Below are 26,410 nucleotides of genomic sequence, written 5' to 3'. Positions count from 1 at the left end.
AAAACTCAGTGTGTAGTCTCTCTAACTCTATTTCCTTACTTGTTGTAGTTTTGTTATTGCTTTACATACCTCTACTGCATAATTTGTTATTACTTTAAACTGCTTAGAAGATAGTCTCTCAAGAAAACTAAGTTTTGAACACTCAAAAGGTTCACCTTCTGAAGGGCACATTTTGATAAAGAGATGATGGGTCATGGAGTCAAGTTATCAAGGGAACAATGAGAGTAGCGAAACTCTTACAATGACTAACTCTAACTTTAAGTTTGTAATCACAACTTTGTAAGTAAACACAAAAAAGTGAAGAGTATTACTATTATTATATTTTATTTTGTTCTATTATTTATAATTCATTGCAAATTTATAGATTCATGATAGTTTAAATTATTTCACTTCTTAATTTAACATGTCAACACATAAGATTTTGGGTTAGCCCGACTTGAGCCTATTTGGTCTATCAAGCTTAGTGAATTAGACCAAAATAGTATGATTCTATTTAGATTATTCTTTTTAAGACTCAACCTTATCTTATTTGCGAACTAAATCATTGGGATGACCCCAAATTGATAGGTTTAAACACATTTTTAGATAAATTTATTCATAAGTAATTCTAAGAGTAGAAAATAAGAAAAAAAATTATTTTATGCATACGAAAATTTATAAAATCTCTTTGATGTAAACTTTTTTAAAAGGTAACTTTTAACTTGTTGAAGAAACTAATTTTAATTTATAAAAACACTTATTTCATTTTCGGAAACATGTCCTAACAATGTGATTATTTAGTTGTCTATAGAGAGTGTTTGTTGTTGAAAAAATTTCTTCAATTGTGGCCCGTGTTTGTCTCTATCTTTGCTCATTTTTCCTTTCATGTATTTCCTTTGTTTAGCTCATAGAACTCTTCTTCCTTTCTCCATTTTGTTATTGATTCTGTATGCTCGCATGTGTGGCTATTTTAGTTTATGGGCATTGCCATGAGCCCATAACCATCCATTCATCCATATATCATGAAAGTTCTACTAATGATTTTCGTATTCCTCTACAAAAACAAATTATTTGAGCAATATAAGGGTGACTCCAATGACATGCTGTTAGTTCTACACTAGAATTTCCCTACCAAAAACGTGACACATTCAAACACTCAAGTAGATGTATAAAGAGTCAGAGATTGTTTGGGTTTGCAATAGTGTACGAAATGGTGGATTTGGTGTCTCATAATTTTCGAAGCTTTAGAAGTAGATGGATATAATAGTTATCGGGCCTAAACTTCAGTATTGGGCCAAATAAGGTGTTTGATCTAGAAAAATGTTCTTTGAGAGCAATTTTGTTGTAAAATAATGTTTCTTAATAATTTTTACTTGTTTCTTAACTTAGAAAAACTATTACACGACTATAGTTGTTTCATATAATCTTCAAATGACATAAAATTAATAAAATTCAGTTACATATCACATAAAAACTAGTTGCCACTAAAAATATCAAAGCTAAGAAATTACTTAAATTTTATCTCTCTCAACAAAATCTTTTTTATATGTACAATAAAAAAAATTGAACTTTTGTCAATATGTTTAAGGAACTTAATCTATCAACCAAGTATGCTAGACTTTATTGATATAAATATTGGTTATCTTGGATCAAGTAATAATTTCTAGCCACAGTTTTCTGTTTTTTAGAGATACGTTTGGATGCAGAATACATAATTATGGTCTAATAGCTAATATAATAGAGTATGGCTATGGGGTTATCCCCTTGTATTTCTCTTAAGCTTTGATATAATTGGAGTGTTGTGGTCTTAGTTATCAATTTTTTGTTGACTTAAACTTTTCACGCTCATGGCAATGCTTAACATAAACAAGTTTTTGTTACCTTTGGAATATTATTTTTGTATATTACAAAAAATATTACATACAAAAAATGTCACTAGAGGTACAATATATGTGAGTATATATCTATTTGACATATAACTATACACAATTTAAGTGTTGATTTTGAATGTGATTTAACAACATATTTTATATGTCACTATAGCTTATATCAATATTTTTTAATAATATACCAACATATATTGTATTTAGTGTATGAATAAAAGTACCTTTTAATAACATTTATTGTGTCACTACATACAATTTTCTTATAGTGGTATTAAGTGGATCCTTTTATTTTCATTAATCAAGTCTATCCATAAGCCTTTTCAAATGTTTAGATGAGGTATTTCTACGGTATTGTTGTGAGGGAAATCAAATAAATAGGTTATCATGTGCATGAATTAAAGAAAGAAAAAACTCAGTGAAATGAAAAATCACGGTCCAAGAATTAATATTTTTGCGGATAGGTAACTGTTACTTATATATACGCAGAACTCGAATCACCATGCTAGCTTGGTCAATTCACTCGTGAGTAGAAAATCATCATTCCATATTACCCTAGTATAATCGACAAAGGTTGATATAGTTAGTAAAAACCGAATTTATAAAAGAATTTGAAAAATTCAATTCTTATTGTCGATATAAGTACTTTGTCGATTTTTCTATAAAAGTTTATAGAATCTTGAGACCTGTTTTGATTCAACAAGTCTCTAAATTTAACTCATCTAATTTTTTTTAATAAAATAAAAAAAAACCCACCTAATCAAGTTCAATCACCACCTAATCCATGCATAAGATGAAGTTGATCTCACTAGCTATGTCAATGCCCTAGTTGATATCTTAATGTTGGGTTTTTGCATCCAACAATTAGTTTCTATCATATCATAATGGGAATAAATGATAAATCATAAATGCAATAATTAACATAATGTCATTAGTTTGAATTATGACTTAACTAGCATTTTTCTTGAGCTACTTCGAGGTGATTATACATGCCATGAACAATCAACTCTCAAAACCACTATGGTGCCGTGTATCATAAATTAATAGTTGATGCCATGAACAATCGAATTGTTATTTGTTAATAGTTCATGTTCTTTTCCTAAATTAAAGAAAGCTTACATAACTTTTTAATTCCAATAATATAAGGTATCTGCATTTTGATGATCCATTTATTTTTTCATCTTGATCACTATTTTTTTTTTTTAATTTTTATATGTTTTAAGTCATGACTACTATATGTTAGTGGAGACTGAACTCAAATAATTAAACTTCGTACGTCAATATATGATGGTAAAAAAAATTGATGATATGACTAATAAAAATAAAAATAAAAATAGGCTTTTTTTAAAAAAAATAATAATTGAAACTAAAATGAAATATTTCGTTATAACAGGTGTAACTTTTATTAAGTATTACACTGTTCAATAACTTTATATTAAATGTGAATTTTATAAATTCAACCATTGAATTATAACTTCATATCACTTTATATGTTTATATCAAAATTTGTTAAAATTGAACAACATCTTGAAGGTAATCAAAGTGTTCATATTTTATTATATTTTGAAATGTATATATTACGTTAATTTTATTTTATAAAAATGAAGTATCAAATCATATAGGATTAATATAAAATTTTGTATATATGATATAAGAATAAAGAACTTTCAATCTAGCGGTTGGATTTATTAAATTCACATTTAAAATAAAGTTATAGAACAATATGATATTTAATAAAAGTTATACCGGTATTTTTTGAACCAACTTATATCTATCTATCTATCTATCTATCTATCTATCTACATATATATAATTAATATTTAAATTAAATTTCACTTTTAATTCTCATTTTATCTCATTTAAGTGAAAAACTGAAATAAAAACAAGAATTAAAAGTGTAATTTAGTCTAAATATTATTAAATATTAATTACTATACCATTTATCTAGGTAGATAATAAAAAACTTTACAATCTTAACTATTAATGGATGAAAATATAGTGAAGGGACCAAAATTATTGAATTGAAGGACTAAAACAAAATTAAAAACTAAGAAACCAAAAATATGGATATGATATTATAGGTAGAGCAAAAATTTAATTTAACGAAAAATATTTAAGAAAATATATAAAATTGGGAAACAAATTATTGATATGATATCAATTATATCTTTTTCACTTTTTTTTCTCTCTCTCTTTTTATATAAGATTTTCTTCTGATTATCAATTGTATTAATCGGATAAAAATTCTCTTTCTCTTATGAGGATTAGAGAAGATAAATAGACATTTAAATATCTTTCTTCCAAACATTAGTTAATTATATGAAAAATTATTAAGTAAAAAGAGAGAAGATTAATTTTTTTTTTGGTAAAGAAGAGAGAAGATTAATTTAAAAATGCTAAAGGTAGTTTTGAAAAAATATTTTAAATTATTGATAAATTTAATGTTCTTAACTAAATTAAGTAATTTTTTAAAGTGTAATTTAGTTTAAAAAATCTAATAATTAATAATAAAAAAATATTATTTGTTTGGAGGAAAATAATGGGGGGAGAGAAAGGGAAAAAAGGATATGAATTTTTATTTTCTTTTTATTTGATTCAATTTTTAGACAGAGAGATTACAATAGAAAAAAAATATTCATCTAATTTTAGCTTCCTTTTATTATAATATTAGAAGAGACAAGAAAATTAATTTAAAATATGTTTAGTATATTTGATGTCTAAGTTACTTTGCTTTTAAATTCAAAATTAGAAAGATATTAAACTAAATTAATTTTTAAAATCATTTTGTTATTCTCATGAATCAAGTATTGCCCTCCGCATAATTAAACAGAACTTTCAACTCATTTCTTTTGCTTCCTCTGCTCGGTTGAAATCTATCTCCTGCTTGCCTCTGGAAAACTCCTTAAAATCCTTTGAAAAAATCTTTATTCGATCTTTAATCATTTGGAATCTATAACTCCAGATAAAGAAACAGATATTTTAATCATCTGGAGCAAATTATAAAAAAATAAAATAAATAAAAATACAAAAAATACAAAAGCGCAACCTGCGATAGTGGCCTTTTTTCGATTAGTGGTGTTTCTCTAATAAAAACAAGGCCAACCTGTGATAGTGGTCTGCGCAGCAGTTTTACACCCATTTATCTTTGTGTATTTAAAAGTAATAATTTAATTTGTGTAGAAATCTTTCGCAGGGTATAAATATCTACGAGTAATGCATGGATCCAAATTGATTTAATAAGTTTGAGTTAGATTTTTTTAATGTTAGGTCAAATTTAATGTAATTCGATTAAAACTTGACATTATACATGTTCGATAATGGATTTTCTATGTTTTGACTCGTCATCTGACTCAATCCAGTCATATATAATAATAGTTTTGACTCGTCATCCGATTCAATTCGATCATATATAATAATAATAATAATAATAATTATAATAATAATATTTGAATGATCTTTTATTTAGGACAATATTTATTGTGATCCTTGTTGGGATATGAACAAGGTCTTATATTGATAAAATGAGAAGAGAAATAACAACTTATAAAGTACACACATATTTCAATGATGAAAAGACCATTTGAATGATAACTAAAAATGAAATCGTAAAGGTTTAGATCCAAAACAGACAATATTTCATCATTGTGAAGTTGTGTGTGAAATAACTTTATAAAAAATAACAAAATTATAACCCCTCCTCTTAATATAAATATCTCCTCAAACAAATACTATAAAAATAACCCTAACTCTGGTATTAGAGCTGCAAATTGGATTTGAATTCCTCAAAGTTGCATAAAAGGTTAGGTCTTTTGTTTAAGGAAGGATTGTTGGTGATAATCAAAAGCAAAATCGTGAGAACTTAAGTCCAAAGTAGATAATATTTCATCATTGTGGAGTTGCGTGTGAAATAATTTTATAAAACTAACAAAATTATAACCTTTATAAAATATCCCTTCATACAAATACCATAAAATAACCCTAACAATCATTATTTAGTAACGACTTTTGTATTTTTAGGTTAATAGTATTGTAATAATATGACTTTATTTTAAATTTTATTTTATATTAATTAATGTTGATTTTTTAAGTTGATAATAATGTAACAAATTAACAAATTTATTTTGAAATTTAATTTGTATTATTATTTATTTTATAGGTTGATAATATTGTATTCATAATAATATATCAAATAATTTACATCTATTTTAAAATATTGAAATTTTGATCCTAAACTTGTTAAATTTTGATAGAGTCTGTAACGAATCCATTTAAATCCAACTCAACCTAACCCGCTTACACCCCAAGCAATGTTATCTATAAATGTGTTGTTATGATATTTAATTAATTTCACAATATATGAGCTATTGAACTTATTAAACACTAATAAAACTATACTAACGAGCAAATAAGCACGACGATTCCAATGATCTAAATGGTAAATTAAAGATATTTTGATGCTCAAGTGAAAGCGAGTTCAAACAATGCAAGTAATGATTGTATCATATGTGTAAAATAAAAGTTTTTGAAAAAAAAGAAAAATTAATTTTATAAAATTGAAATAGGGTTATAATAAGATTTTCTAAATAGTACTAGAGCTACGCTTGATTTTTTTTTAAAAAAAATATCTATCATTTATCCATACATCAAACTTAATAACATTGAGCATGAATAAATGTATTAAAAAAATTCAAGTTATATATAAGTTAATTTTACTTTATGAAAAAATTTAATTATTTTTTCTTCTAATTATTTTATGTTAAGTGTTTATAAACAAATTTATCCAAATACACCCATATAAATTTAACTCTTATAAACTTATATTACAGAGCTTCTTTATATCACAACATGTTAAAATTAAATTCTTAAAATAAAAGAAAATTCTTCCTCAGATAATATACTCTATCAATATGGAATAATCACTTGGATCAACCAGATAATAAGTAGCTAGATAATAACCAGGATTCTAAATTCGAATCATATTATCGCAATTCGTAAGTCCTACTGATAAAATAAAAAATCTGTATCAATATTAAGTTCCTAATAAATTATGCACACAGTGCACAAGCTAAACTACATATTAGCAAGGTAACGTTTGAAACAGAAGGAGCAAAACGTGGGCGTGTTTCTTTCCTCTGAGTATGTGAAAACAATTAGAATAGGAAACATGGTGGAGGACACGTGTCATTCTAACATTCATTCTGAGTCAGTATTGCATGTAGGAATTGCTATAAAGTTAATAATCAAAGTGGCTATCATATGCTCTATACAGTAGAAAAGAACAATATAAAAGCACTTACGTAAAACATTGGCCAAATTACACATTTGTAATGTTAGTTGCGGTTTGTGTGTATACAGCTACCATCTCACTTCTTGCAGGAATCCAACTATAAGAAGTAAAATATAGAAAAGAACTCATATGTGTGAGGGACCAACTTACTTTTTGTTATAAACTAAGGTGCACTTTTAATAAATAAGTTGTTTCACCACTCCTAGAGCTTCCATTGCAACCTCTTCACACAAATTAATGTGAGCAATACAGTGAGTGCTTCGTCAGATATTCTAAAGATACTCAACACTTTTCCAAAAGCGTTTCATCTTGGTGTGTAGTTCGTGTTCTGTTTCTTTCAAATTTAACACACTTGGATTCCTCAAATAAAAAAAATATTTATACCATAATTTGGTCTTATAAGTTATCACTAGATTATCTCATGTTGATGTTTTCTGATATCCTTTTAGGAAAGTGAATTTGAAACTAATTCAATCTTATAAAACTGATTTTTAAGGTGAGAATTGTCTTATTTTTGTACACTATGACCATCTCATTAACTGAAGTGGCATCTCCAACAATATTTATTTCAGTTTATTTCTCCTTTGACTATTTAAGGATGCAATCACTAGACAAAATGTATATTTCATACACTAGAACGTAGAACCACCAGAGAGTGAATATGAGTCCCCAGAGTTTCATTTTCCTTGCTAGCATGCTTCTTATGTTGCTAATAGCTGGTTGTCATGCTCAACTTCGAGTTGACTATTACAGAAGCACATGTCCAAATGTTGAATCAATTGTACGCAGTGCAGTTGAGATAAAACTTCAGCAGACTTTTGTGACAGCTCCTGCTACGCTTAGGCTCTTCTTCCATGATTGTTTTGTTAGGGTAAGCATAGTTATAACTTACAAGCTCTTTTTCTTTTTTCTATGCATGCACCTCCTTCCCTTCCTCTCTTTTTTTTGACCATGTTATTAGTACAGTTTGCCAATGATTAATTTCTGTTGGCCAGTTTAGCTACAGTGGTGGAGCTTAGTTGAGGGGGGAAGCCAAGGTCCCTCAAATTTTTTCTTTTCCTTTTAAAATGTGTATATATTTTTATGTATTATATTATAAATAATTTAAAATATATGTATTTAAGCATTTTGGTGCCCTCAAAATATTTTGGCAAGATCCCTCATTGCTTTGCTAGTCACTTTTAGTGAACTTTTCTTTTCTAATTTTACAAAACTCGAACTTGAAATCCTATTTAAAAAGATTGAGTCTAATACCACTTAGACTAATAATTTATTACCTCTTTGACAATAGGTGTTTACTAAACTAGTAAACTTTAATGTATTTTGGTGCATGTGGACAGGGATGTGATGCTTCTGTGATGCTAGCTTCAAGAAACAACACATCAGAGAAGGATAATCCTATAAATCTTTCACTAGCTGGTGATGGGTTTGACACTGTGATCAAAGCCAAGGCTGCTGTTGACCGTGTACCCGGCTGCCAGAATAAGGTTTCATGTGCTGACATATTGGCAATGGCAACTAGGGACGTGATAACATTGGTAAATAAGCAATAGCCTTTGCAATAAAGAGAGCTTCTAATCAATATCATAAATTGTATCACTTATAAAATATGTTCAATCCTAGTACACTGGTTGTCTATATAATAAGTAACAAAGGTAGTAGAATTAGAGAACTCAAACAATTAGCATTGATTGAGGAAAAGATGACACAAAATCGGTTAAGGTGATTTGGACATGTATAAATACCTGAAGGCACCATTATGGGCAATAAATTAGCATGGTTTGTAGTACTCTGAAAAGGAGGAGTCAGAGACTAAGAAAAGTACAAAGAAATTTGTTTAGAGGGGTCTTATAGTAGATAATATCTCTTTGAGATTTGGTCTTTATCCGATTTTAAATGGTGTCGTGTAATCCATATAACTGACTTCACCTAGTGGCGTAAGACTTTTGTTTTGTTGTTTTGGGTAGAATTAGAGAAGTATTACTAGGAGATTAGGATCCTTGCATCCTCCATAGAGTACCATATTTCTTTTGATTTTGTTGAAACATACAATAGCAACAAAACCGTTAATCATAGAAACGATAAAGAGATAAAATGAAAATGGGAGAACAGAGTAATTTCATTTTTGCTGCATAACCATGTTCTTCTACATGTTTTCATTCTATTTAAGTGAAATACATAATAAGAGATAATAGCCATACATCAAAGGCATGCATGCTATCAGCTAAAAGAAATGTACCCATTATCATTAGATGTACAGTTATGCTCAAAAACAAATACTTAACTGGCATTATCCACTGAAGTAAGTAAACATAACTATGCAGTAAAAAAACCTTTTTAGATTTTTTTTTTTGAAGGTTTAACAGATTTGTATTTATAAGAATATTTTATTTTGGCTATGTAGAAAATATATGCAACATTTTAATTCCTTGTACAATTTAGCTGAATACCAAATGAACATTCACTTTGCTTCAGACAGGAGGACCATCTTATGCAGTAGAGTTGGGAAGGCTAGATGGGAGAATCTCTACAAAAGCCAGTGTTAGACACCATCTACCTCATGCTGAATTCAAACTAACACAGCTGAGCCAAATGTTTGCTTCACATGGCCTCACCCTCACGGATCTAGTTGCTCTATCAGGTATTTATTCTCTATGAGCCAAATACTTGTTAGCTATCTAAGGGTCTGTTTGATAAGTTTATCTAGAAGAACTTCTAGAAGAGAAAAGTAAGAAGGAAGAATGAAATGAGTTTTTCAATAAGCTAAAATTAACTTATGCATAAACTAATTTGTAGATATTATTTCCTATTAACTTATCTAAAATCTTATTTTTAACTCATGCATAAGTTATTTTTACCTTATGGTTTATTTCAATTTTTTTTTTCTATTTTTCTCTCCTATAAGTTCTTTCGGAGAAACTTATCCAAGCAGATCCTAAGTTAACAAAACTTGAATTTGTGTTTGGGTATACGTTGGGGCGGATCAAACCTACGTTTTGCAATAGGGAAGGTGGAATTAGCCAATTTTCAACATAGTCTTATGTTGGCATCAAGTCTCAAACTGGATTTTAACTCTAAAATCAATTATGAGAAGAGAGAAGTCTGGTGTAAGTTTTGCATTAGGTTTTATGCCATGTTTTATTACTAACTTATTTTTAAGATAAAAGTTACCAAACATAAGCACTTCACATGAAACTCGCTTTTAGCTGAATAAGTTTGTAAATTGCTATATGAACACACACAAGCTAATTTTAACTTACGAAGGAATTTGTTTCATTTTTTCCTTCTATTTCCTTCTCCTATATGTACTTGTTGAGAAATTTATCTAAACAGACACTTAATAAAGTTGTCAAATATTAGACCATCTGGTTTCCTTATCCCCAAAAACTCTAAATCTAGATTGAAATGAGTGATTGCAGGAGCACATACTATTGGGTTCTCTCACTGCAGCCAGTTCTCCAAACGCATTTACAACTTCAAAAGCAGGAAAAGTATTGATCATACACTTAATCCTGCTTATGCAAAACAGCTCCAACAAGTGTGTCCAAAAGATGTGGATCCCAGAATTGCCATTAACTTGGACCCTATTACACCTAGGACATTTGATAACCAATACTACAAGAATCTCCAGCAAGGAAGAGGACTCCTTGCTTCTGATCAAGCTTTGTTTACTCATAAAGGATCAAGAGATATAGTGAACTTATTTGCATCCAACAACACAGCCTTTGAAAAGTCTTTTATAAGTGCTATAACAAAGCTTGGACGGGTTGGGATCAAAACTGGAAACCAGGGTGAAATCAGGCATGATTGCACAATGATTAACTGAGCCACTTTGTTTATGTTCAGATCATTGTCTAATATTTCTTTCATTTTCTTTGTTTAATAATATCTGAAAGACCACTTCAGGAATGGGGATAATAATAAAATACACAGAAAGCCACTTTAGTAGAATTTGATTCTAGAACAGTTTCTAAAATCTATGTAGACTAAGCATGACTTCAGTTGACACTGTTTTAGTTCGATTCAAATAATGAAGCGTTTATTTTATTTTTAATTTGTTACAACCACATCTACCTATGATTGTGGACGACAATAACATGACAATTGTGATTGTAAAAACACACTTTATAGTGAAAAATTATTAAGTAATTTTAAATCACATGATTCCTAATTAATCTTTACACGATATGTAATCAACTTTTCTTGTAAGTTAAAAAACTTAAATATATATCATGTAGTAATTGGTTAAGATCATAAATATTTAATGGTCTTAAACTACTTAATACCTCGACTGTGAAAATGGATTAGCCATCTCAGACGACAGACTCAACTTGTTTTCTGGTTAAAGGAAAACACAGATTTAGATTGAGTTAAATATTCAGCAACGGTGTCAACACCACTGCATTAATCTTTTAGTATGATCTTAGTAAGCAATAACACTAGAATACTACCAGATAAAAAGATGATAGTAAACCCTACCAATTATGTTATTTGGAACGTAAAGAGCATAGTATCCCCAAGAAAAGATGGAGACAGTGACAGAGACCATTCAAATTTTCACAGGACTGTCATGTTTTTATATAACTTAAAGACGGATTGAACATGGTCTTGGAGTCCTTCTTCGTCATTATATGCGATTTTTTTTTTCAAAAAAGCACCGAAACGGTTCATCTCGAAGCTTGTCCAAGCTCCTTAAACTGTGTAGTGCTGCTGAATCGTGTCAATGTCAAGTCCCTTCAGCTTCACCACTGACTCGACGTGTCCCTTCAGAGTATGAAGCTCCCTAAGCCTGTAACACATTTTCAAATATCGTTAGAGGAACTTCATACATATCATTCATTATCCCTCAGTATCATACATCCAAAAAAGCTAGCAACACACTATCACAAATTCTTTTAAACACATTTTTTTATTAGGACAAAATTACTATTGATGTTATTATCCAATCAGAATTGGAGTTTCACCTTAGTAACATGCATAATTAAAGATAACATTAAATGTAAGTGTATATTAAAGAAGTTGAAAATTCAATTATGATTAGAGAATAACACAACTTGTAGATATGGCATTGTATGCAAGTTTTTTCCTTTTTATTATGCAGTGAAATTCATGTGAATCTCATAGTGGATTTCACTCTATATTATTTAGAAGGATTCACTGGATTTCACCTTGTGCTGAAAAGAGTATATCTCACAATGTGATGCTCACATCTCTCATATTAAAATGGCCACTTCCTAAACCTTTTCAAGCACTAGATCAATGTGATATAACTTAATGGGTTACCTTGCAACTTCAGCACGTCTCTTGGCTTGCTCTGCAATCTCTGAAAGCTCCCTGTAGCTATTCTTGTCATTGAAGAGGTTGGAAGTTTCCGGAGGCTGAAGACCGTGAAGAGTCCTCTGTGCAGCTGCCCATTGAGCTTCCCTCTCTTCTTTGCCATAATCTTTCTTTGTAGTGAAGGCAGTCTGTGATGAGAGGAAGAATATGATATGAATCTAGATACCTTTGGACTGGAGCATGTCTGGGTACAAGTCTAGAATAATTTTTAACAGTTTTTTTTCTAGAAAATACTCTTTATTTTCAGTAGAAAAATTCTCAAAAACCTTTTTATTATGTATCCGTTCTAGATTAAGAATGCAACAAATGTTAAATAAGAAAATGAAAAGAACTTACCTTGTTCTCCAAAAGATTATCCCATGCCTTCCCACTTAGAATATAGCGGATTGCAAATTTGAGTAAATCAAGAGGGATATAGGTAACCACACTGTACAGCCAGATCACACCAGCCCAACCCCATCCCATTCCCTTTATTCTTGCAAAGCCCCAGTTAGCATATACTGCTATAAAAGTTGCCACCTGCCAATTACACAACAAATTATTGTCACCACCAAAGAAAGCCAAGAGCACTAAATAATCAATTATTGGTAGCAGATCTTTACTTTTTTGGTTGTTTTGGAGAGGAATAACAAGTGCATAATGTAATGACAATGACATATCTCTAAATATAACCAAGTTTTGCTATTTAAATACTAAAACAAACAACTTTATATACTGCATTGCTAATAGGAGATTCAATCTTACCAACTGGGCAATCAAGAAAGCACCAAGTAGGAGAAGACCAGGTCTTTCAACAAATGACCAGCTGCGGGACCTAGTGACAAAGATTAGGGCCTGACTTATTATACTGACTTGTAGGTATAAGGCTGCCATCATTTCTTCAGGGTTATTTCTCAATGACCTCACTCCAAATTTGTTCTGCAAGAGTGAAAGTTGTGCTCATAGCCCTTAGGATTTCCATTAGTTGGTGATGATATTGAGGTAAACAGAAGTATAAATATGTACCGGGAAGAAGTTGGTATCTTTCATTGCCCAGAAAAATACTACTGTCATTAGTGCCATGTAACTTCCTAGCACAACGCCAGTAGCAAATATCTCCCTCAGTTTCCAGCTATCAGGCAGTGGAGATGGTTTCACCCTATCCTTGGAGATAGTCATAATGGTGCCTAAGTGTATGGTAGTGTGAGGAAATCAGTGTACACATTATTGCATAAAGGAAAGAGTAAATAACAAAAAGTTCAAGAAAATGTTATCTCACCGTCGTTTAGTATGGCAATAATCAAAACCATGAAGGGTGCAAAATCAAACTTCCAGATCAATGCAATAAACAAGAAACCAAACTACAAAATAAAAAATAACCCACATTAGTATACAGTTCGACTGTATAAGTACATAGAAAAAATTAACATTTTTTTGTATCAGCCCAATTTCAGCACTTACCACAATACGAATGGTGATTGACACAGCATAGATCTGTTCCACAATCAAATTTTTTGAGTTTAGACAACTACAAACATTAAAATAAAGTCATATATATAACTAGGAATGCAACGAAACTAACAGTATAGTTCTTCATCCTCTGGAAAATTGCCCTACTGGTGAGCACTGCACTAATAATGACACTCAGGCCAGGTTCAGTGAGGACAATATCAGAAGCACTTCTAGCAGCATCTGTAGCATCAGCAACAGCAATTCCAATATCTGCTTTCTTTAATGCAGGGGCATCGTTTACACCATCTCCTGTCATTCCACATATATGCTTCCTCTCTTGCAGCCTCTTAACAATTTCATATTTGTGTTCTACCATATGAGACAAGAAAAAAAGATTATAACATTTGAAGCGTTGCTCAATTTGAAACATCATTACACTTATGATAAATATAGCAGTTTCAATACATGCATAGAAGACATGGAAAGTAAAGGATGTTTGAAATATTTGAAAGCATAAAGAAATGGATGATTAGTCATCAATACTATTACCATATAAACATTGAAGTGAATTGTAACACTTCAAAAAGTTAAATATGATACACACATTAGTCTTTACATATAAATCTAAAGGACATACCAGGAAATACTCCTGCAAATCCATCAGCCTTCTCAATCAACTCATCAACTGGAAGAGCTGAAATAGAAGCATCCTTGTCTTGGCCAAGCAATGCAGATGAAGGGTACATGTTTGTTCCCATTCCAAGCCTTCGGCCCGTTTCCTTTCCAATGGCAAGCTGATCCCCTACATAATCACAGAGCCACAAGCAATTTTAAAGCTACATGCTTTCATTACACAGTTCAAGCTACAAGAAATTATGGCTTCAAATCCTACCAGTAATCATCTTAACATTCACACCAAGGTTAAGAGCTCTTCTAATGGTTTCAGCACTGTCATGCCTGGGAGGATCAAACAATGGTAGCAGACCAACAAATTGCCATGGTCCACCAGGACTATCTTTTGATTTTTCAGGCACTTCCTGTTGCACAGATCATATAAGCTTTTAACAAAAGAATGTTATTCATTTCAATAAAACAGAAAAGAAGACTCATGGATATCAGCTTTGCTTACCTGTCTTGCAACACCTAAAGATCGAAGTCCACGCTCCGCAAACTTATCAATTACTGCATGAACCTTTTTTCTGACGTCCTCTTTGCAGTTGCAAAGGGTGATTATCTAAAGCAGGAAAAAAACATTGGTTTAGTCATCTTCAAAAAACATAATAAGAAGATGGCAATGAGACCCATATTTACCTGCTCAGGAGCCCCTTTGCTAGCTCTATGCCAATTTCCCTCGGAATCAATGTATGTCAGTGCAGTCCTCTTGTCCACAGGGTTGAATGGAAGGAAATGCACCTCCCTGATACCACTACGTGCCTGATCAATCAGAACATCAAAATTATATTTTATATACACCCCAAATTCAATTTTTTTTCCTTCTATTTATCCCTTTTGTCAAAAAGAGTTAGATTTTGGTATATATACCTCCTTTGGGTCAGCAAGCATCCCAACAATTGCAGCATCAATGGCATCTTGGTTTTCAGTTCTGGAAGCTCTGGCTGCTAGAAGGATAACGTACTCTTTCTCAACACCCTTAGCAAACACCTCAATCAAGTTTCTGTCAACACTCAACTTATTCAAAGTGAGAGTCCCAGTTTTGTCACTGCATAGGACATCCATCCCTGCCATTTCCTCAATAGCAGTCATCCTTTTTGTGATGGCACCTTGCTGAGAGAGCCTGTGAGAACCAATAGCCATAGTGACAGACAACACAGTTGGCATGGCAATGGGAATTCCTCCAATCAAGAGCACTAACAGGTTGTCAATTCCATCCCTGTACTTGCGATGTTGAATCGGGTACATGACTATGAGCTCGATGGCGATTCCAACAGCAATTGAGCAAATGCAGAAGTTACCAATCGCTGTAAGCACTTTCTGAAAGTGTCCAACTTGGTTTGTGCTGTCAACCAGATGAGCTGCTTTGCCAAAAAAGGTGTGCACCCCAGTTGCAATCACAACTGCTTCTATCTCACCCTTCTTAACCGTTGATCCTGAAAATACTTCATCTGAGGAACTCTTTGTCACAGGAAGAGATTCTCCGGTCAAAGCAGACTGATCAACACTCAAAGGATCACCCTCAAGAAGACGAGCATCAGCTGGGATGATATCTCCTAACTTAATGCTGATTATGTCTCCAGGTACTAAAATTGAAGCATCTTGTTCACTCCATCGGCCATCCCTTAGTACCTAAAATTTAAGGCCACAGAAGTTTAACAAACATTGATAATCAAATGATGGTGCCATAAAAAATGCAGAAGTATGCATAACTAAGGATTTAATGTAGTAATTTTGTCTCTGAAAGTGGCAACTTCTGTTGCTAAGATCCCTAAATGTTTCCACCTAAATTCTTTTTTTGTACAAACTACAAATATTCTTTCTTTGGGTATTTAATGCAATTGTATATCTAAGGCTCAAACTCAAAACCACTAGTTTAGCTAGATCATTGTAAGCTAATCCATGCACTCGATGGTATTGTTTTAATCAACACAAATTAGTCTTCAAACAATGAAAATGTAGACAAAATGACAACTTGTGTGATAAACTTATTGGCAAGTTGATACTTTCAAGGATCAAAGCATTACCAGCTGCAACTTTTAGGGAGAAAATTGTATTTTGGCCTATTCGGATACAAGCTCACAAGAGCTTCTCTATTGAAAATAGAGAGCTTTCTTTGGTAGAAAAACTTTCAAAAGAACTTTTAATTTTTGTTCAAATAGGCTAATAAACTCTATAAATAAGTTTGTGGATAAAGGAAAAAACCTTAGTCTTGGGAGCTAAACCAGCCATAAGAGCAGCAGCAGCATTGCCAGCATTGTTTTCCTCAATAAAACTGATTGTGGAGTTGATGACAAGCAGAGAAATAATTCCCACAAAATCCTGCCAATCTGGTGGCCTTCCTCCTCCATTTGCCAAAGCAATGGCCATTATAGCAGCAGCTTCCATGACCCAAGACAAGGGGTTCCACATAAAACCCAAGAACTTCAGAAACTTGCTCTCCTATTTCATGACACAACAAAACATCATCAACTATGTGCACCCTAATGAAGCAAAAATAACCATAAACTGCAAGGAGGGTTTGTGAAAACATACCTTTTTCTCTTCCAATTTGTTTGGTCCAAAGACTTGGAGCCTGTTGGCCCCTTCCTCTGATGTTAGACCTGCTCTTGAACATTTCAGCTGCTCAAACACTTCCTCAATTGGAATGCGTTCCTGGGGACAAGGTTCATTTCAATGCTTGTTACTTCTCATAATACTACTTAACACCATGCATAAACCAATTATAAAAATTACATGTAACTCATTCATTGTCCTCCTTCACTAAACCATTTATAATGATTATGAAAACAACAACACTGATAATGACAATGATATGATATCGATCATCATGATGGTGGTGGTTAAGGTATTCATTACTCTTAAAAAATGTCACTGAAAACCGATTACAACAATCAAGCCTTCAGATGTTGAGTTTCTACTTGCTGCTAACGAAGTTCTCCTAATGTCACCTTCCCCCTCCTCCGAAAAAACCAGCAAACTCGAGCATTTAAATAAAAGTTTAATTACTTTTTTAATTAACTTTATCTTTAAGTTCTTATAGAAATAAATAGCAAAAAAATTAATAAAGAACAAAAATAATATATATAGAAATTAAAACAGAACATTTTTAAGTACACATACTTTAGTTAAAGTTTATCAAATATAGGATCAAATAATTAAACCTAAAGTAAATATTACACCGATTTATCCTCTAGACAAATAGTTTTAACTAGTATATTTATTTTATTAACCTTACTATTCATTAACTACTTTAATTATAACATTCAAAGTTTTCAATTAATTTTTTCTATTTAAACATAATTTACACTAAAATTTTCGGTAGCCATTGTATGGAATTTTATAGTTAAATAATAAAATTAAATATAGATCTAAAAAGATCATATTCCATAAACTGGGAAATACATTGTTTTATATACCCAATTTAATTGCGTAACATTACTCTTAATTATTATAGTTTTTCTTTAAAAAAAACATTGAAAACAAAAATATAAACCAATATAAAGTTTAATCCAAAAAGATTACCATTATTATTTTAAAACGAATTTGATTAAAATTCTAGGGATAAAAATGGATTATTTTAATAGAGAAATTATCCAACCGAAAAGAAGAAAAAAATGTTAATTCTATTTGCAAAAATTAAGACTTTTTCTGAGTTTAAAATAATTTATATCTATAGACTATAACTTAGAATCCGGTTGAAAATTGAACTCCTAATTGGGTTAAATTTAAAAATATATTGAAAAACATGTGGTGAGTAGATCCAAGATGAATTTGAGAATTTCAAACTCAAAGAGTATACTATTCCTATTCGCCTTAAAGTCTTGAAAAATAAATTAGAACACACATAACAAAATACGAAAAAGATAAAATAAACATTAATCGTATATATACTCGCATCCGATTTAAATTTTAGATCTAAATTCTAATAGATCAGTGGAAATAATAACATAAAGATAGGTAAAATTTTTAGTATTACCTTTTATATTTGTACTTACTAAGATTAGATCTTTTACGACCAATATTTTAATAATTGCAAACTATAAGAATTAATGTTTAACGAAGATTAAACACCAATATCAATGTCTAAAAACGAATAACTATTAGAACCAGAATCCATATCAAGTACAAATGTAAAAAAATAAATCATTTTAACCAAAACATTAAATTTTCCAAAATTCTGAAGTTGATGATTGAAATTAAGTTTAGATTCAATTCTATATAGCATTTTAATTAATTCAACAATATAAATACTCACGGTTTTTTACAATCATTCAATCACAAATTACTATTTACTTTATTGACTTCTATAATAATAATTACCTTAAAAATAATACAAACAATTCGGAAATTTTTTTACGTGAATGAACATTAAAAACATATAAATAAAAACTATTTTGACCTCTCATGATCTAATTCACTCATTGCAACAATAAGACGGTACATAAAATTTATCAAACATAAAGTAAAAAATAAAAATGCACAAAGCAAAAAAGACAAATGTTTGCACCCTTAATTCCAATTAAAGAGTCTAGTTTCATTAACTTTAAATTAAAGTCGAATATTTCCTTATCTTTTCATTTTAAGAATTCTTTTTTTGGACGAATCATTTTACAAACTTGAAAAGTGATTCATACGTACGAAGCACACAACCTCGGAAGAAGAAAATCCATAAAATTTTGATGAGCGCGTGCGTGCGTGTGTTCCGAAATAGAGAGAATCGTGCCGTGCGTGAAGAAACAACTATTTCTAGTCGTTTTTTTCTGCCACTAATCATCATCGTACGGTGCCGATTTATTGGAATCTGACGAAATCATTTTCTTTTCTTTGTCCAAGCAAAAATTTCATCACTACTTCACAACAACCTTGTATTTTTACATTATTGTTAATAGTTAGGTATAATTTCTTTAAGTGCAATACTATTTTTTAATTAGAATTAAAATTTTATCTTAATAATAATATTTATTTCTATTTAATATATATATGAAGTAAAATTTTAATTTTGTTTGAAAAATAATACTGTCTTCATTCTAAAAAAAATTATTTGTTGAAATTTAGTAAATTTTTATTTTTATTTATTTGTCATTTACAAGTTTCTAGACAATATTAATTACTGTGTTATCAATTATACTTTTACATCTCACTTAATTTTTTAATGAATTTACTCAAGACAACTAATATACATTTATCAAGAAGTAAAAATGAAAAGAAAAAAAAATAGAAAACATATTTTATAAAAAAAATGAAAATTTATTTCGTTTTTTAGTGTGGATTTGTGTAAAATAACCTTAAATAACTATTATAAAAGAATGAAGATTGGAATAATCAATTCTAATTGAAAAATAAAACTAATCCCACAACTGTACTTAAGTTTTCTTTTAAATATAAAGTGGTAAAAAAAAAAAAACAAGTATTAGTTAGATAATTAATTGTGAACCAATAATGAGAGGTTAGGTGAAAGGAACACGGGATTAAGAGAGAAAAACTTGATACTTGAATTGTTTACGAAGAAGGAAAATTATGCATTTTTTACTTTTAGAAGTTAATTTTTTTTTTCTTTCTTGATTTTATTTTTCTCTAACCAAATAAAAATTATATAAAAATATGCATTTTCTTTTAAAAGTTATGAGATATGATAACAACCCAGAAAAAAGGGGATTTCAATTGACGCGGCGAAATAGGTCAAGCACTTAATTATCAAAATGACGTTTAGTAGAAGTTATCTAAGTATGGTAGGTAGTTGCTAAAAAATGTACTCTATATTCAAAGAAATTTCAACATAAAAAATTTTCTACATGTTCATTAAAAAGAAAAAAAAAAAATAATAGTCATGCATTATTGATTGATGAAAAAGAAATTTACACCATCAATTAATGAAATTCATGATCATGATAAAATTTCACAAGTTTATCGTATATGAATGGTTTGTAGTTGAATGCATGTGAGTGGCTGAGTGCATGACTTTTTTCCTCTTAAAAAATAGTAAGAAATAAACACCCCAAAATTGTTTTTTGTGATCATTTAAAGGGTAATAGACTTAATCATCAAATACAAAAAAAAAATCGACAACTAATATTGTGTAATTATACTAGCCAAACAAATCATGTGCGTTGGAAAACCATTTGTTAATATCCAAAAATTAAGAAGAAAAAAAAAGTTCATAATTGTGTGGTGAGAATCTTTACCCAAAAAAATGTGTCGGGAGAATTTAAAGCTTCGTGTAGTACACTGTTAGAATATCCAGCACATAAAAAAAAATGCCCAAAGATTTTTACTTTTTTCTTCTTTTTGGGGTTTGGAAGAGGAACAAAAAGGGTACGTGACTGCAAGTTAAAGTATCATCCAGTGCTCGTGAGTTTTTCCAGAAAAAAAAAATATTTTTTTATTTTATTTTTATGAACTACTACAATAAAGTATTCAAAAGTTAAAATTAACAACGAAATAATATGCTTAAAAATGGTTAAAATAGATTAAGTCATCTATTTTAATTTTAAGCTTCACTTTACTCCTTTAAATTTTTTTATTAGTTAAACTCACTCTCTATTAATTTTAATTGACGTGACATTTTTCATCATGCGTCACTAAGATGAAGAAATTAGTTAAATAACTTGAGAGAAAAAACACCGGTTTGATCTGATAAAAACATTTTAAGAGATCAAATCAAAACCCTTTTAAACAAAAAGAATGAAATCGAAACAAAAACCTTTAACCAAAAGAAGAAGAAGAAGAAGAAGCATAGGTACCAGATCGACGTTCTCGTTTTTGATTTCTTCGAGGCTGATGCCACCCATGATGAACGATGAATGATGAGAGAAGAAGGTGAAGGAGAAGAAGAAGAAGAAGAGTGTGAATTATTATGGGAGAGAGATGAAGGAGGAGGAAAAAGAGAGGGTTAAATAGAGGGTATCGGAGGGTGCATGAGTGGAAAAGTCCAAAAGAAAATAAATGCAGAGAGGGGAAGAAGGATAAAGATTGAAGCTTGAGGTTGGGTTTTGGTTTGATGTGAAAGTGAAGCCGTGAACTTCTCTGGGTGCTCCCGTTCTTCACTTTTTTTGAGCTTTGGCCTCTAATCTCTTGTGTGTATATATATATATATATATATATATATATATATATATATATATATATATATATATATATGTGTGTGTGTGTGGCTATTGAGAGTACAAAAGCTTTGTGCCACCGGAGTACACACTTTTACCACTCACATTCACATACAATGAATACAAAGGGTTAGGCCTGGGTGGCTCATGTTTCTGCTCATGGGTCCCACACTCACTAACACTTCTTCTTTTGTTTGTTTTGAGGATTTCTTTTAATATTTTCTAGCATTCAATATGGTACTCTTTTTGCTTTAGTTTTCTAGGAAATTGTTGAGATAAATGCTGGAAGAGAATACTAAAAACCAAACGTATTTGATTCCATGGTTGTAAGGTACTTATGTGACACCATGATTCCATATATGTAATCTTAAAGCACTATTTAGTTACATGAGTACATATTAAATTTTAGTAATTAATTTTAGAATATTATAGATCATTTTTTTAAGTATATTTAGTTTTAAAATATTGATTTATGCAGTATTAAAATAATATTTAATTTATCAAAGTCACATCTTGTGAGCATAGAATAACTAAGGAATTGAGACAAGTGACTAAGGTATTGAACCCAAGATCAAATCGTTTGTACAATATCACAGTTTGATCCTTAACAGATATAATTATTGACTAGACTTTACTTACCTCTTGGTTGAGCTAGAATAATTAAGGCGAAATTTTAGGACAATGGTGCAAAATAAAAATATATTAAGTTTTGAGTAAATGGTTAAATGAGTGCCTAAAATTATATAATGTTCTTAATTTAGTCCCCGATTCTAACAAAACTAAAAAAAGAGTCTCCAAAAATATAATTCGTCACTCATTTAAATCTTTTGGTTAAATAAGCTCTTTTGTTTTTAACCAAAAGTGTCTACATTGTACAATAGTGCTATGTGACATACACGTGGTACATATGTGAAGTAATATATGGGTGTGTCACGTGGCAAATATGTACCAAGTGGCACAACACTATCATTTTAATCTCTAAAATTGTAACATTGTGTTAGTTGAGTCCTTGAAATTATATCTCAATGTTACTTTAGTCCCTAAAATTTTAACTTGATGTCATTTAATTAAGTAATTATGACTTGAATATTTACATAATAAAATAAATAATTAAGTTAATATTGTAGATATAATGATAAATACATTCATCCTTCGATTGTCAAATTTTTATTCTTTTTTATTCATTTCATTTTATAATAAATAAATAAATAAAATTCTATTATATATATATATATATATTATTAAAATAAAAAATTTTGGGAAATGAAAGTAATAGGTATTTTTCACAATATAAAAATAATAATTTATATAAAAGAATTAATTATGAAAATAAAATTTAAATATAGATAAATTATAAACTATTTTTATTTATGTATTTTAGAAAATAAAATGGATAAAAGAGGGAGAAAATTTACAATTAGAAGAAGAGATACAACATATTTAAAATAAAAATTAGTATTTTAGTGTGTATAATGCACACGTTAAATATTTATTATATATACCTAATATTTAAAATAAATTATGTATAAAAATAGATATTATGTTTGAATATATAAATTATATATAAATTTTAAATAAATGGTTATTTTCAAATATATAAATTATATTTTAGATTTATGATAAATAATTTATATTGTAGCATAAGATTATTTTTATTTAATGATAATTTATTTTTAAAATATTAATATTTAATTCATAAATATTTACGATAAATAAAAACTGAATTACATATAAAATTAAAAGAATTCCTAAAAACTCTCTCATCAAAGAAAAACTCTTATAAATTCTCTTATGCAATATAGTTGTTCATATTTTATACACAGGAGTTGATACAATGTTAAATACCAAATTGTTAATATGATTTGAATATATATTTATCAACCTATTTATAATATTAATTTAATTATCTATTTTATTATAAAATATTCAAGTTATAGTTACTTGACTAAAATAAAATTATGATAACATTTGGAGATTAAAGTGACATTGAGTTACAATTTTAGGACTAAAGTTGTAACATCCTATTTAAAAAACATAATAAATAAATAAATTAGAATAATTAGAATATTATGGGGGAAATATTTTTATTAATAAGATAAAGAAAATGAGAGAGATAAATTAGGAGGTTGTGGGTTAGACTATGGATCCAATTTAGGGGCTAATTAAAAAAATAAAAAGGGAAAGGGTTAGGTTATTTCGCCTTTTCTGAAATCTAGGGTGCTTGCAAGAGAAAATCTAAACCTAGAGGAGGTCATCGAGGAAGACACAAATTAGCAGCTTGAGTTTCAAGAAGTGTGTTATTCCATAGGATCATCCTTTCAAGTAGAGGGAGTGAGATTTTCAATGTTTTTGGACATATATGAGGGATAAGGGTATAAGGGCAAAACTTAAGCCTTGTAGGTTTACGAATTTTGGTATGATGTTCTAATCAATCTATTTGAATGATGAGTTTGTATATTTCGAAGGGTCGAGTTGTTCATATATGAAATTGGGGGTTTGCATTAAGAGTGGACGAGTCTTGATAATTTAATGTTGTAATGATGTTTATTGAGTATAGAATGATCAAATGACAGATTGGATTGCATTTTGGAACTCTCAAATGTGTTTGTGTGTAATTGAGGAGGAAGAATTGAGCAGATCGCGATTTTGTGAATTGTGACACCCTTACTATCCCTAACACATATATAATAATGTAAATAAACTAAGAAAATAAATTTTTCAACATTGGTAAAAGGGTTCACATGATGGCATCCTTACTTGCATGAACTTGAGATGATCAACAAAGAATAGGACGCCTTCTCCAAGGATCAAGTTCTTCAAAGGTGGCACAAGGTTTTAGGGTGGATGATGATGGAATGGACGAAAGTGGAGGTTGGGTAGAAGGTGTTTGAGGAAATGCTTGAGAAGGGTACTCTAGGGTTGGCTCACTTCATGATGATGAAGGTCACTTCTAGGGTTATTTCTCTCAAGGTGGAGATGGGGGGGAGGTGGCCGAATTAGCCAAGGATGACTAAGGAAAGATATAAAGGCACAAAAGGCTCTCTTTATATTCAATATCCAAAGTATTTACAAGGTGTGGTGCCTAGGGTATTTATAGGAGTGAGAGGCATCTAGAGTTGTATTTAGGGTTGCATTGGCCGAAATTTACAATGCCAAATGCACACCAAATGAAACCCAAATTAACCCTAGATGCAACTTGGTGGCCAAGGATGGAATCTTTGGGTTTAGTTAGGCTACATCTAGGTGCATGATAAGACCATGCAACCTTTGCCCTCCACTTGGGCCTAAGTCTTTCTAAGTCCAAAAATAGGTCCAAACACCACCAAAAATATGTCTAACTCCCTAATTAAATACCTTAGCCCAAAATTAAAAACCTATAATCTAAAGCACCCCATAATACAAGAGTAAAATGGGAAATACAAAAGATAAGGGCAAAATAGGAATAAATTTTATGCTAATAAAAACGTAGGAGCTAAGGCCCAAAAGTAGGCCTACTCCTCTTAGGATTTTCAAAACTATCCCATTCCTCTTGCCTCTTTCAAAATATCACCTCTTAGTCTTCTTGGCCTTAATGTGATTCCATCATCCCCTCCCTCTTGAAAAGGACTTGACCTCAAATCAAGAGGCTCTTCATCATGACCAATAAAAACATAAACATGAGAGGCAATAGTATATGATATAGATGGGAAGTGCATCCTTAGAGGAGTTCTACTAAAAATGCTAAAAACATTTTCTAAACTAAAAGGACTAGACTCCCTAATGTTAAGGATAAGATCCTCCCCATGGTGAAGTCTAGGTGTATAACTAAAACCTAAAAAGGTAAAAAGACTAAAACTATAGCACACTAATGCATTAGTCCTAAAAACTAAAATATCTTGTTGGAGGCACCCAATGTAGTGACCTAGGTATGTATTGGAAAATAAAGAAAAATTAACTAAAAAATTACCTAAACAACTTTGTATTGCATAATTTGTTAGATACATATGAGAAAAAGGTGTTAAGAGGAGTATAGAAAACTCATATAATCTAAGTTTGTCTTGTAGGGAAGTGTTCTTACCAGAAATCTGCTGTAGAGTTGGTCCATCCAATAAGATCGGTGAGTCTCCTTTGCCCGGTGTATTGGTGCTCCAAGATGGGGGAGGTACCTGCAAAAGAGACTCCGATGCCAAAGTTAGGGTTTGCATGAGTAATAGTCTCATATATATAATGCACGTACCTTGAGGTGATCTAGGTTTGCCTTGGGCTTTTGGGCTTGAGATAAGATATATCATGATATGATATGATATAATTGAAGGGCGGATCTGGTCTGGGACGAGATCCTCGGAATCAGGTATGATTTGCTCAAATACCGGGCTGACGTCATGCACCGCGTGCCCGAGGTCACCTATTTGCATTACTAATCCGGGCTAGGAGCCCGGGTGCGAAATACGGTTAGTACACTAGCCCCCCGAGCTCCGAAAGCCGTAGGTCGAGGAGTTAAGACCGGGCTCATTGGAGGGGAGCGGCTTTTCGCTATGCGTTGTCCGAAGGTTTGCCATGTGTCACGACTGTTCATTTCCCGAGGGCGTTCGAGTGACGCGTTAAGGGAAGTGACGGTTGTGTAATGATGGTTTTGCAATAAATGTGTTGTCAGTTGTGCTTTTCAGCCGACACGTGTCGCGTCGGTTTTGAATTTTGGGGGAGAGTTTTTCCTTTTCTTCCACTCGCGCCTCTTTGTT

The 26,410-nt window shown here is 30.6% G+C and overlaps 2 protein-coding genes across 2 annotated transcripts; one reads left to right on the top strand and one right to left on the bottom strand.

Annotated features, from left to right (window-relative positions):
- Window positions 1–7,642: 7,642 nt before the first annotated feature.
- LOC109789664 (peroxidase 16) lies at window positions 7,643–11,203 on the top strand. Its single transcript, XM_020348680.3, has 4 exons — window positions 7,643–8,020; window positions 8,490–8,687; window positions 9,625–9,790; window positions 10,569–11,203. The coding sequence occupies exons 1-4, from the start codon at window positions 7,811–7,813 to the stop codon at window positions 10,973–10,975; spliced, it is 981 nt and encodes a 326-aa protein (XP_020204269.1). The 5' UTR covers window positions 7,643–7,810; the 3' UTR covers window positions 10,976–11,203.
- Window positions 11,204–11,514: 311 nt separating this feature from the next.
- On the bottom strand, window positions 11,515–21,670 carry LOC109789662 (plasma membrane ATPase 4). Its single transcript, XM_020348679.3, has 16 exons — window positions 21,333–21,670; window positions 17,125–17,244; window positions 16,795–17,031; window positions 15,460–16,221; window positions 15,229–15,351; window positions 15,047–15,151; window positions 14,810–14,954; window positions 14,555–14,719; window positions 14,048–14,286; window positions 13,927–13,959; window positions 13,745–13,826; window positions 13,492–13,652; window positions 13,231–13,404; window positions 12,823–13,005; window positions 12,433–12,614; window positions 11,515–11,938 (listed from the first exon to the last, which is right to left on the bottom strand). The coding sequence occupies exons 1-16, from the start codon at window positions 21,378–21,380 to the stop codon at window positions 11,842–11,844; spliced, it is 2,856 nt and encodes a 951-aa protein (XP_020204268.1). The 5' UTR covers window positions 21,381–21,670; the 3' UTR covers window positions 11,515–11,841.
- Window positions 21,671–26,410: the final 4,740 nt, after the last annotated feature.

This window comes from Cajanus cajan, chromosome 9, assembly GCF_000230855.2.
Source record: "Cajanus cajan strain Asha chromosome 9, NIPB_CcT2T_4, whole genome shotgun sequence".
Taxonomy (NCBI): domain Eukaryota; kingdom Viridiplantae; phylum Streptophyta; class Magnoliopsida; order Fabales; family Fabaceae; genus Cajanus; species Cajanus cajan.
This window is presented reverse-complemented; position numbering and strand designations above follow the sequence as displayed.

Coding starts and splice junctions, on each gene's coding strand:
- LOC109789664 (XM_020348680.3), top strand. CDS start 7,811: ATGAGTCCCCAGAGTTTCATTTTCCTTGCTAGCATGCTTCTTATGTTG. Junction 8,021..8,489: donor TCCATGATTGTTTTGTTAGG/GTAAGCATAGTT, acceptor GCATGTGGACAG/GGATGTGATGCTTCTGTGAT. Junction 9,791..10,568: donor GGATCTAGTTGCTCTATCAG/GTATTTATTCTC, acceptor GAGTGATTGCAG/GAGCACATACTATTGGGTTC.
- LOC109789662 (XM_020348679.3), bottom strand. CDS start 21,380: ATGGGTGGCATCAGCCTCGAAGAAATCAAAAACGAGAACGTCGATCTG. Junction 17,032..17,124: donor ACAAATTGGAAGAGAAAAAG/GTATGTTTTCAC, acceptor GTCATGAAATAG/GAGAGCAAGTTTCTGAAGTT. Junction 13,405..13,491: donor AAGATACCAACTTCTTCCCG/GTACATATTTAT, acceptor TCACTCTTGCAG/AACAAATTTGGAGTGAGGTC.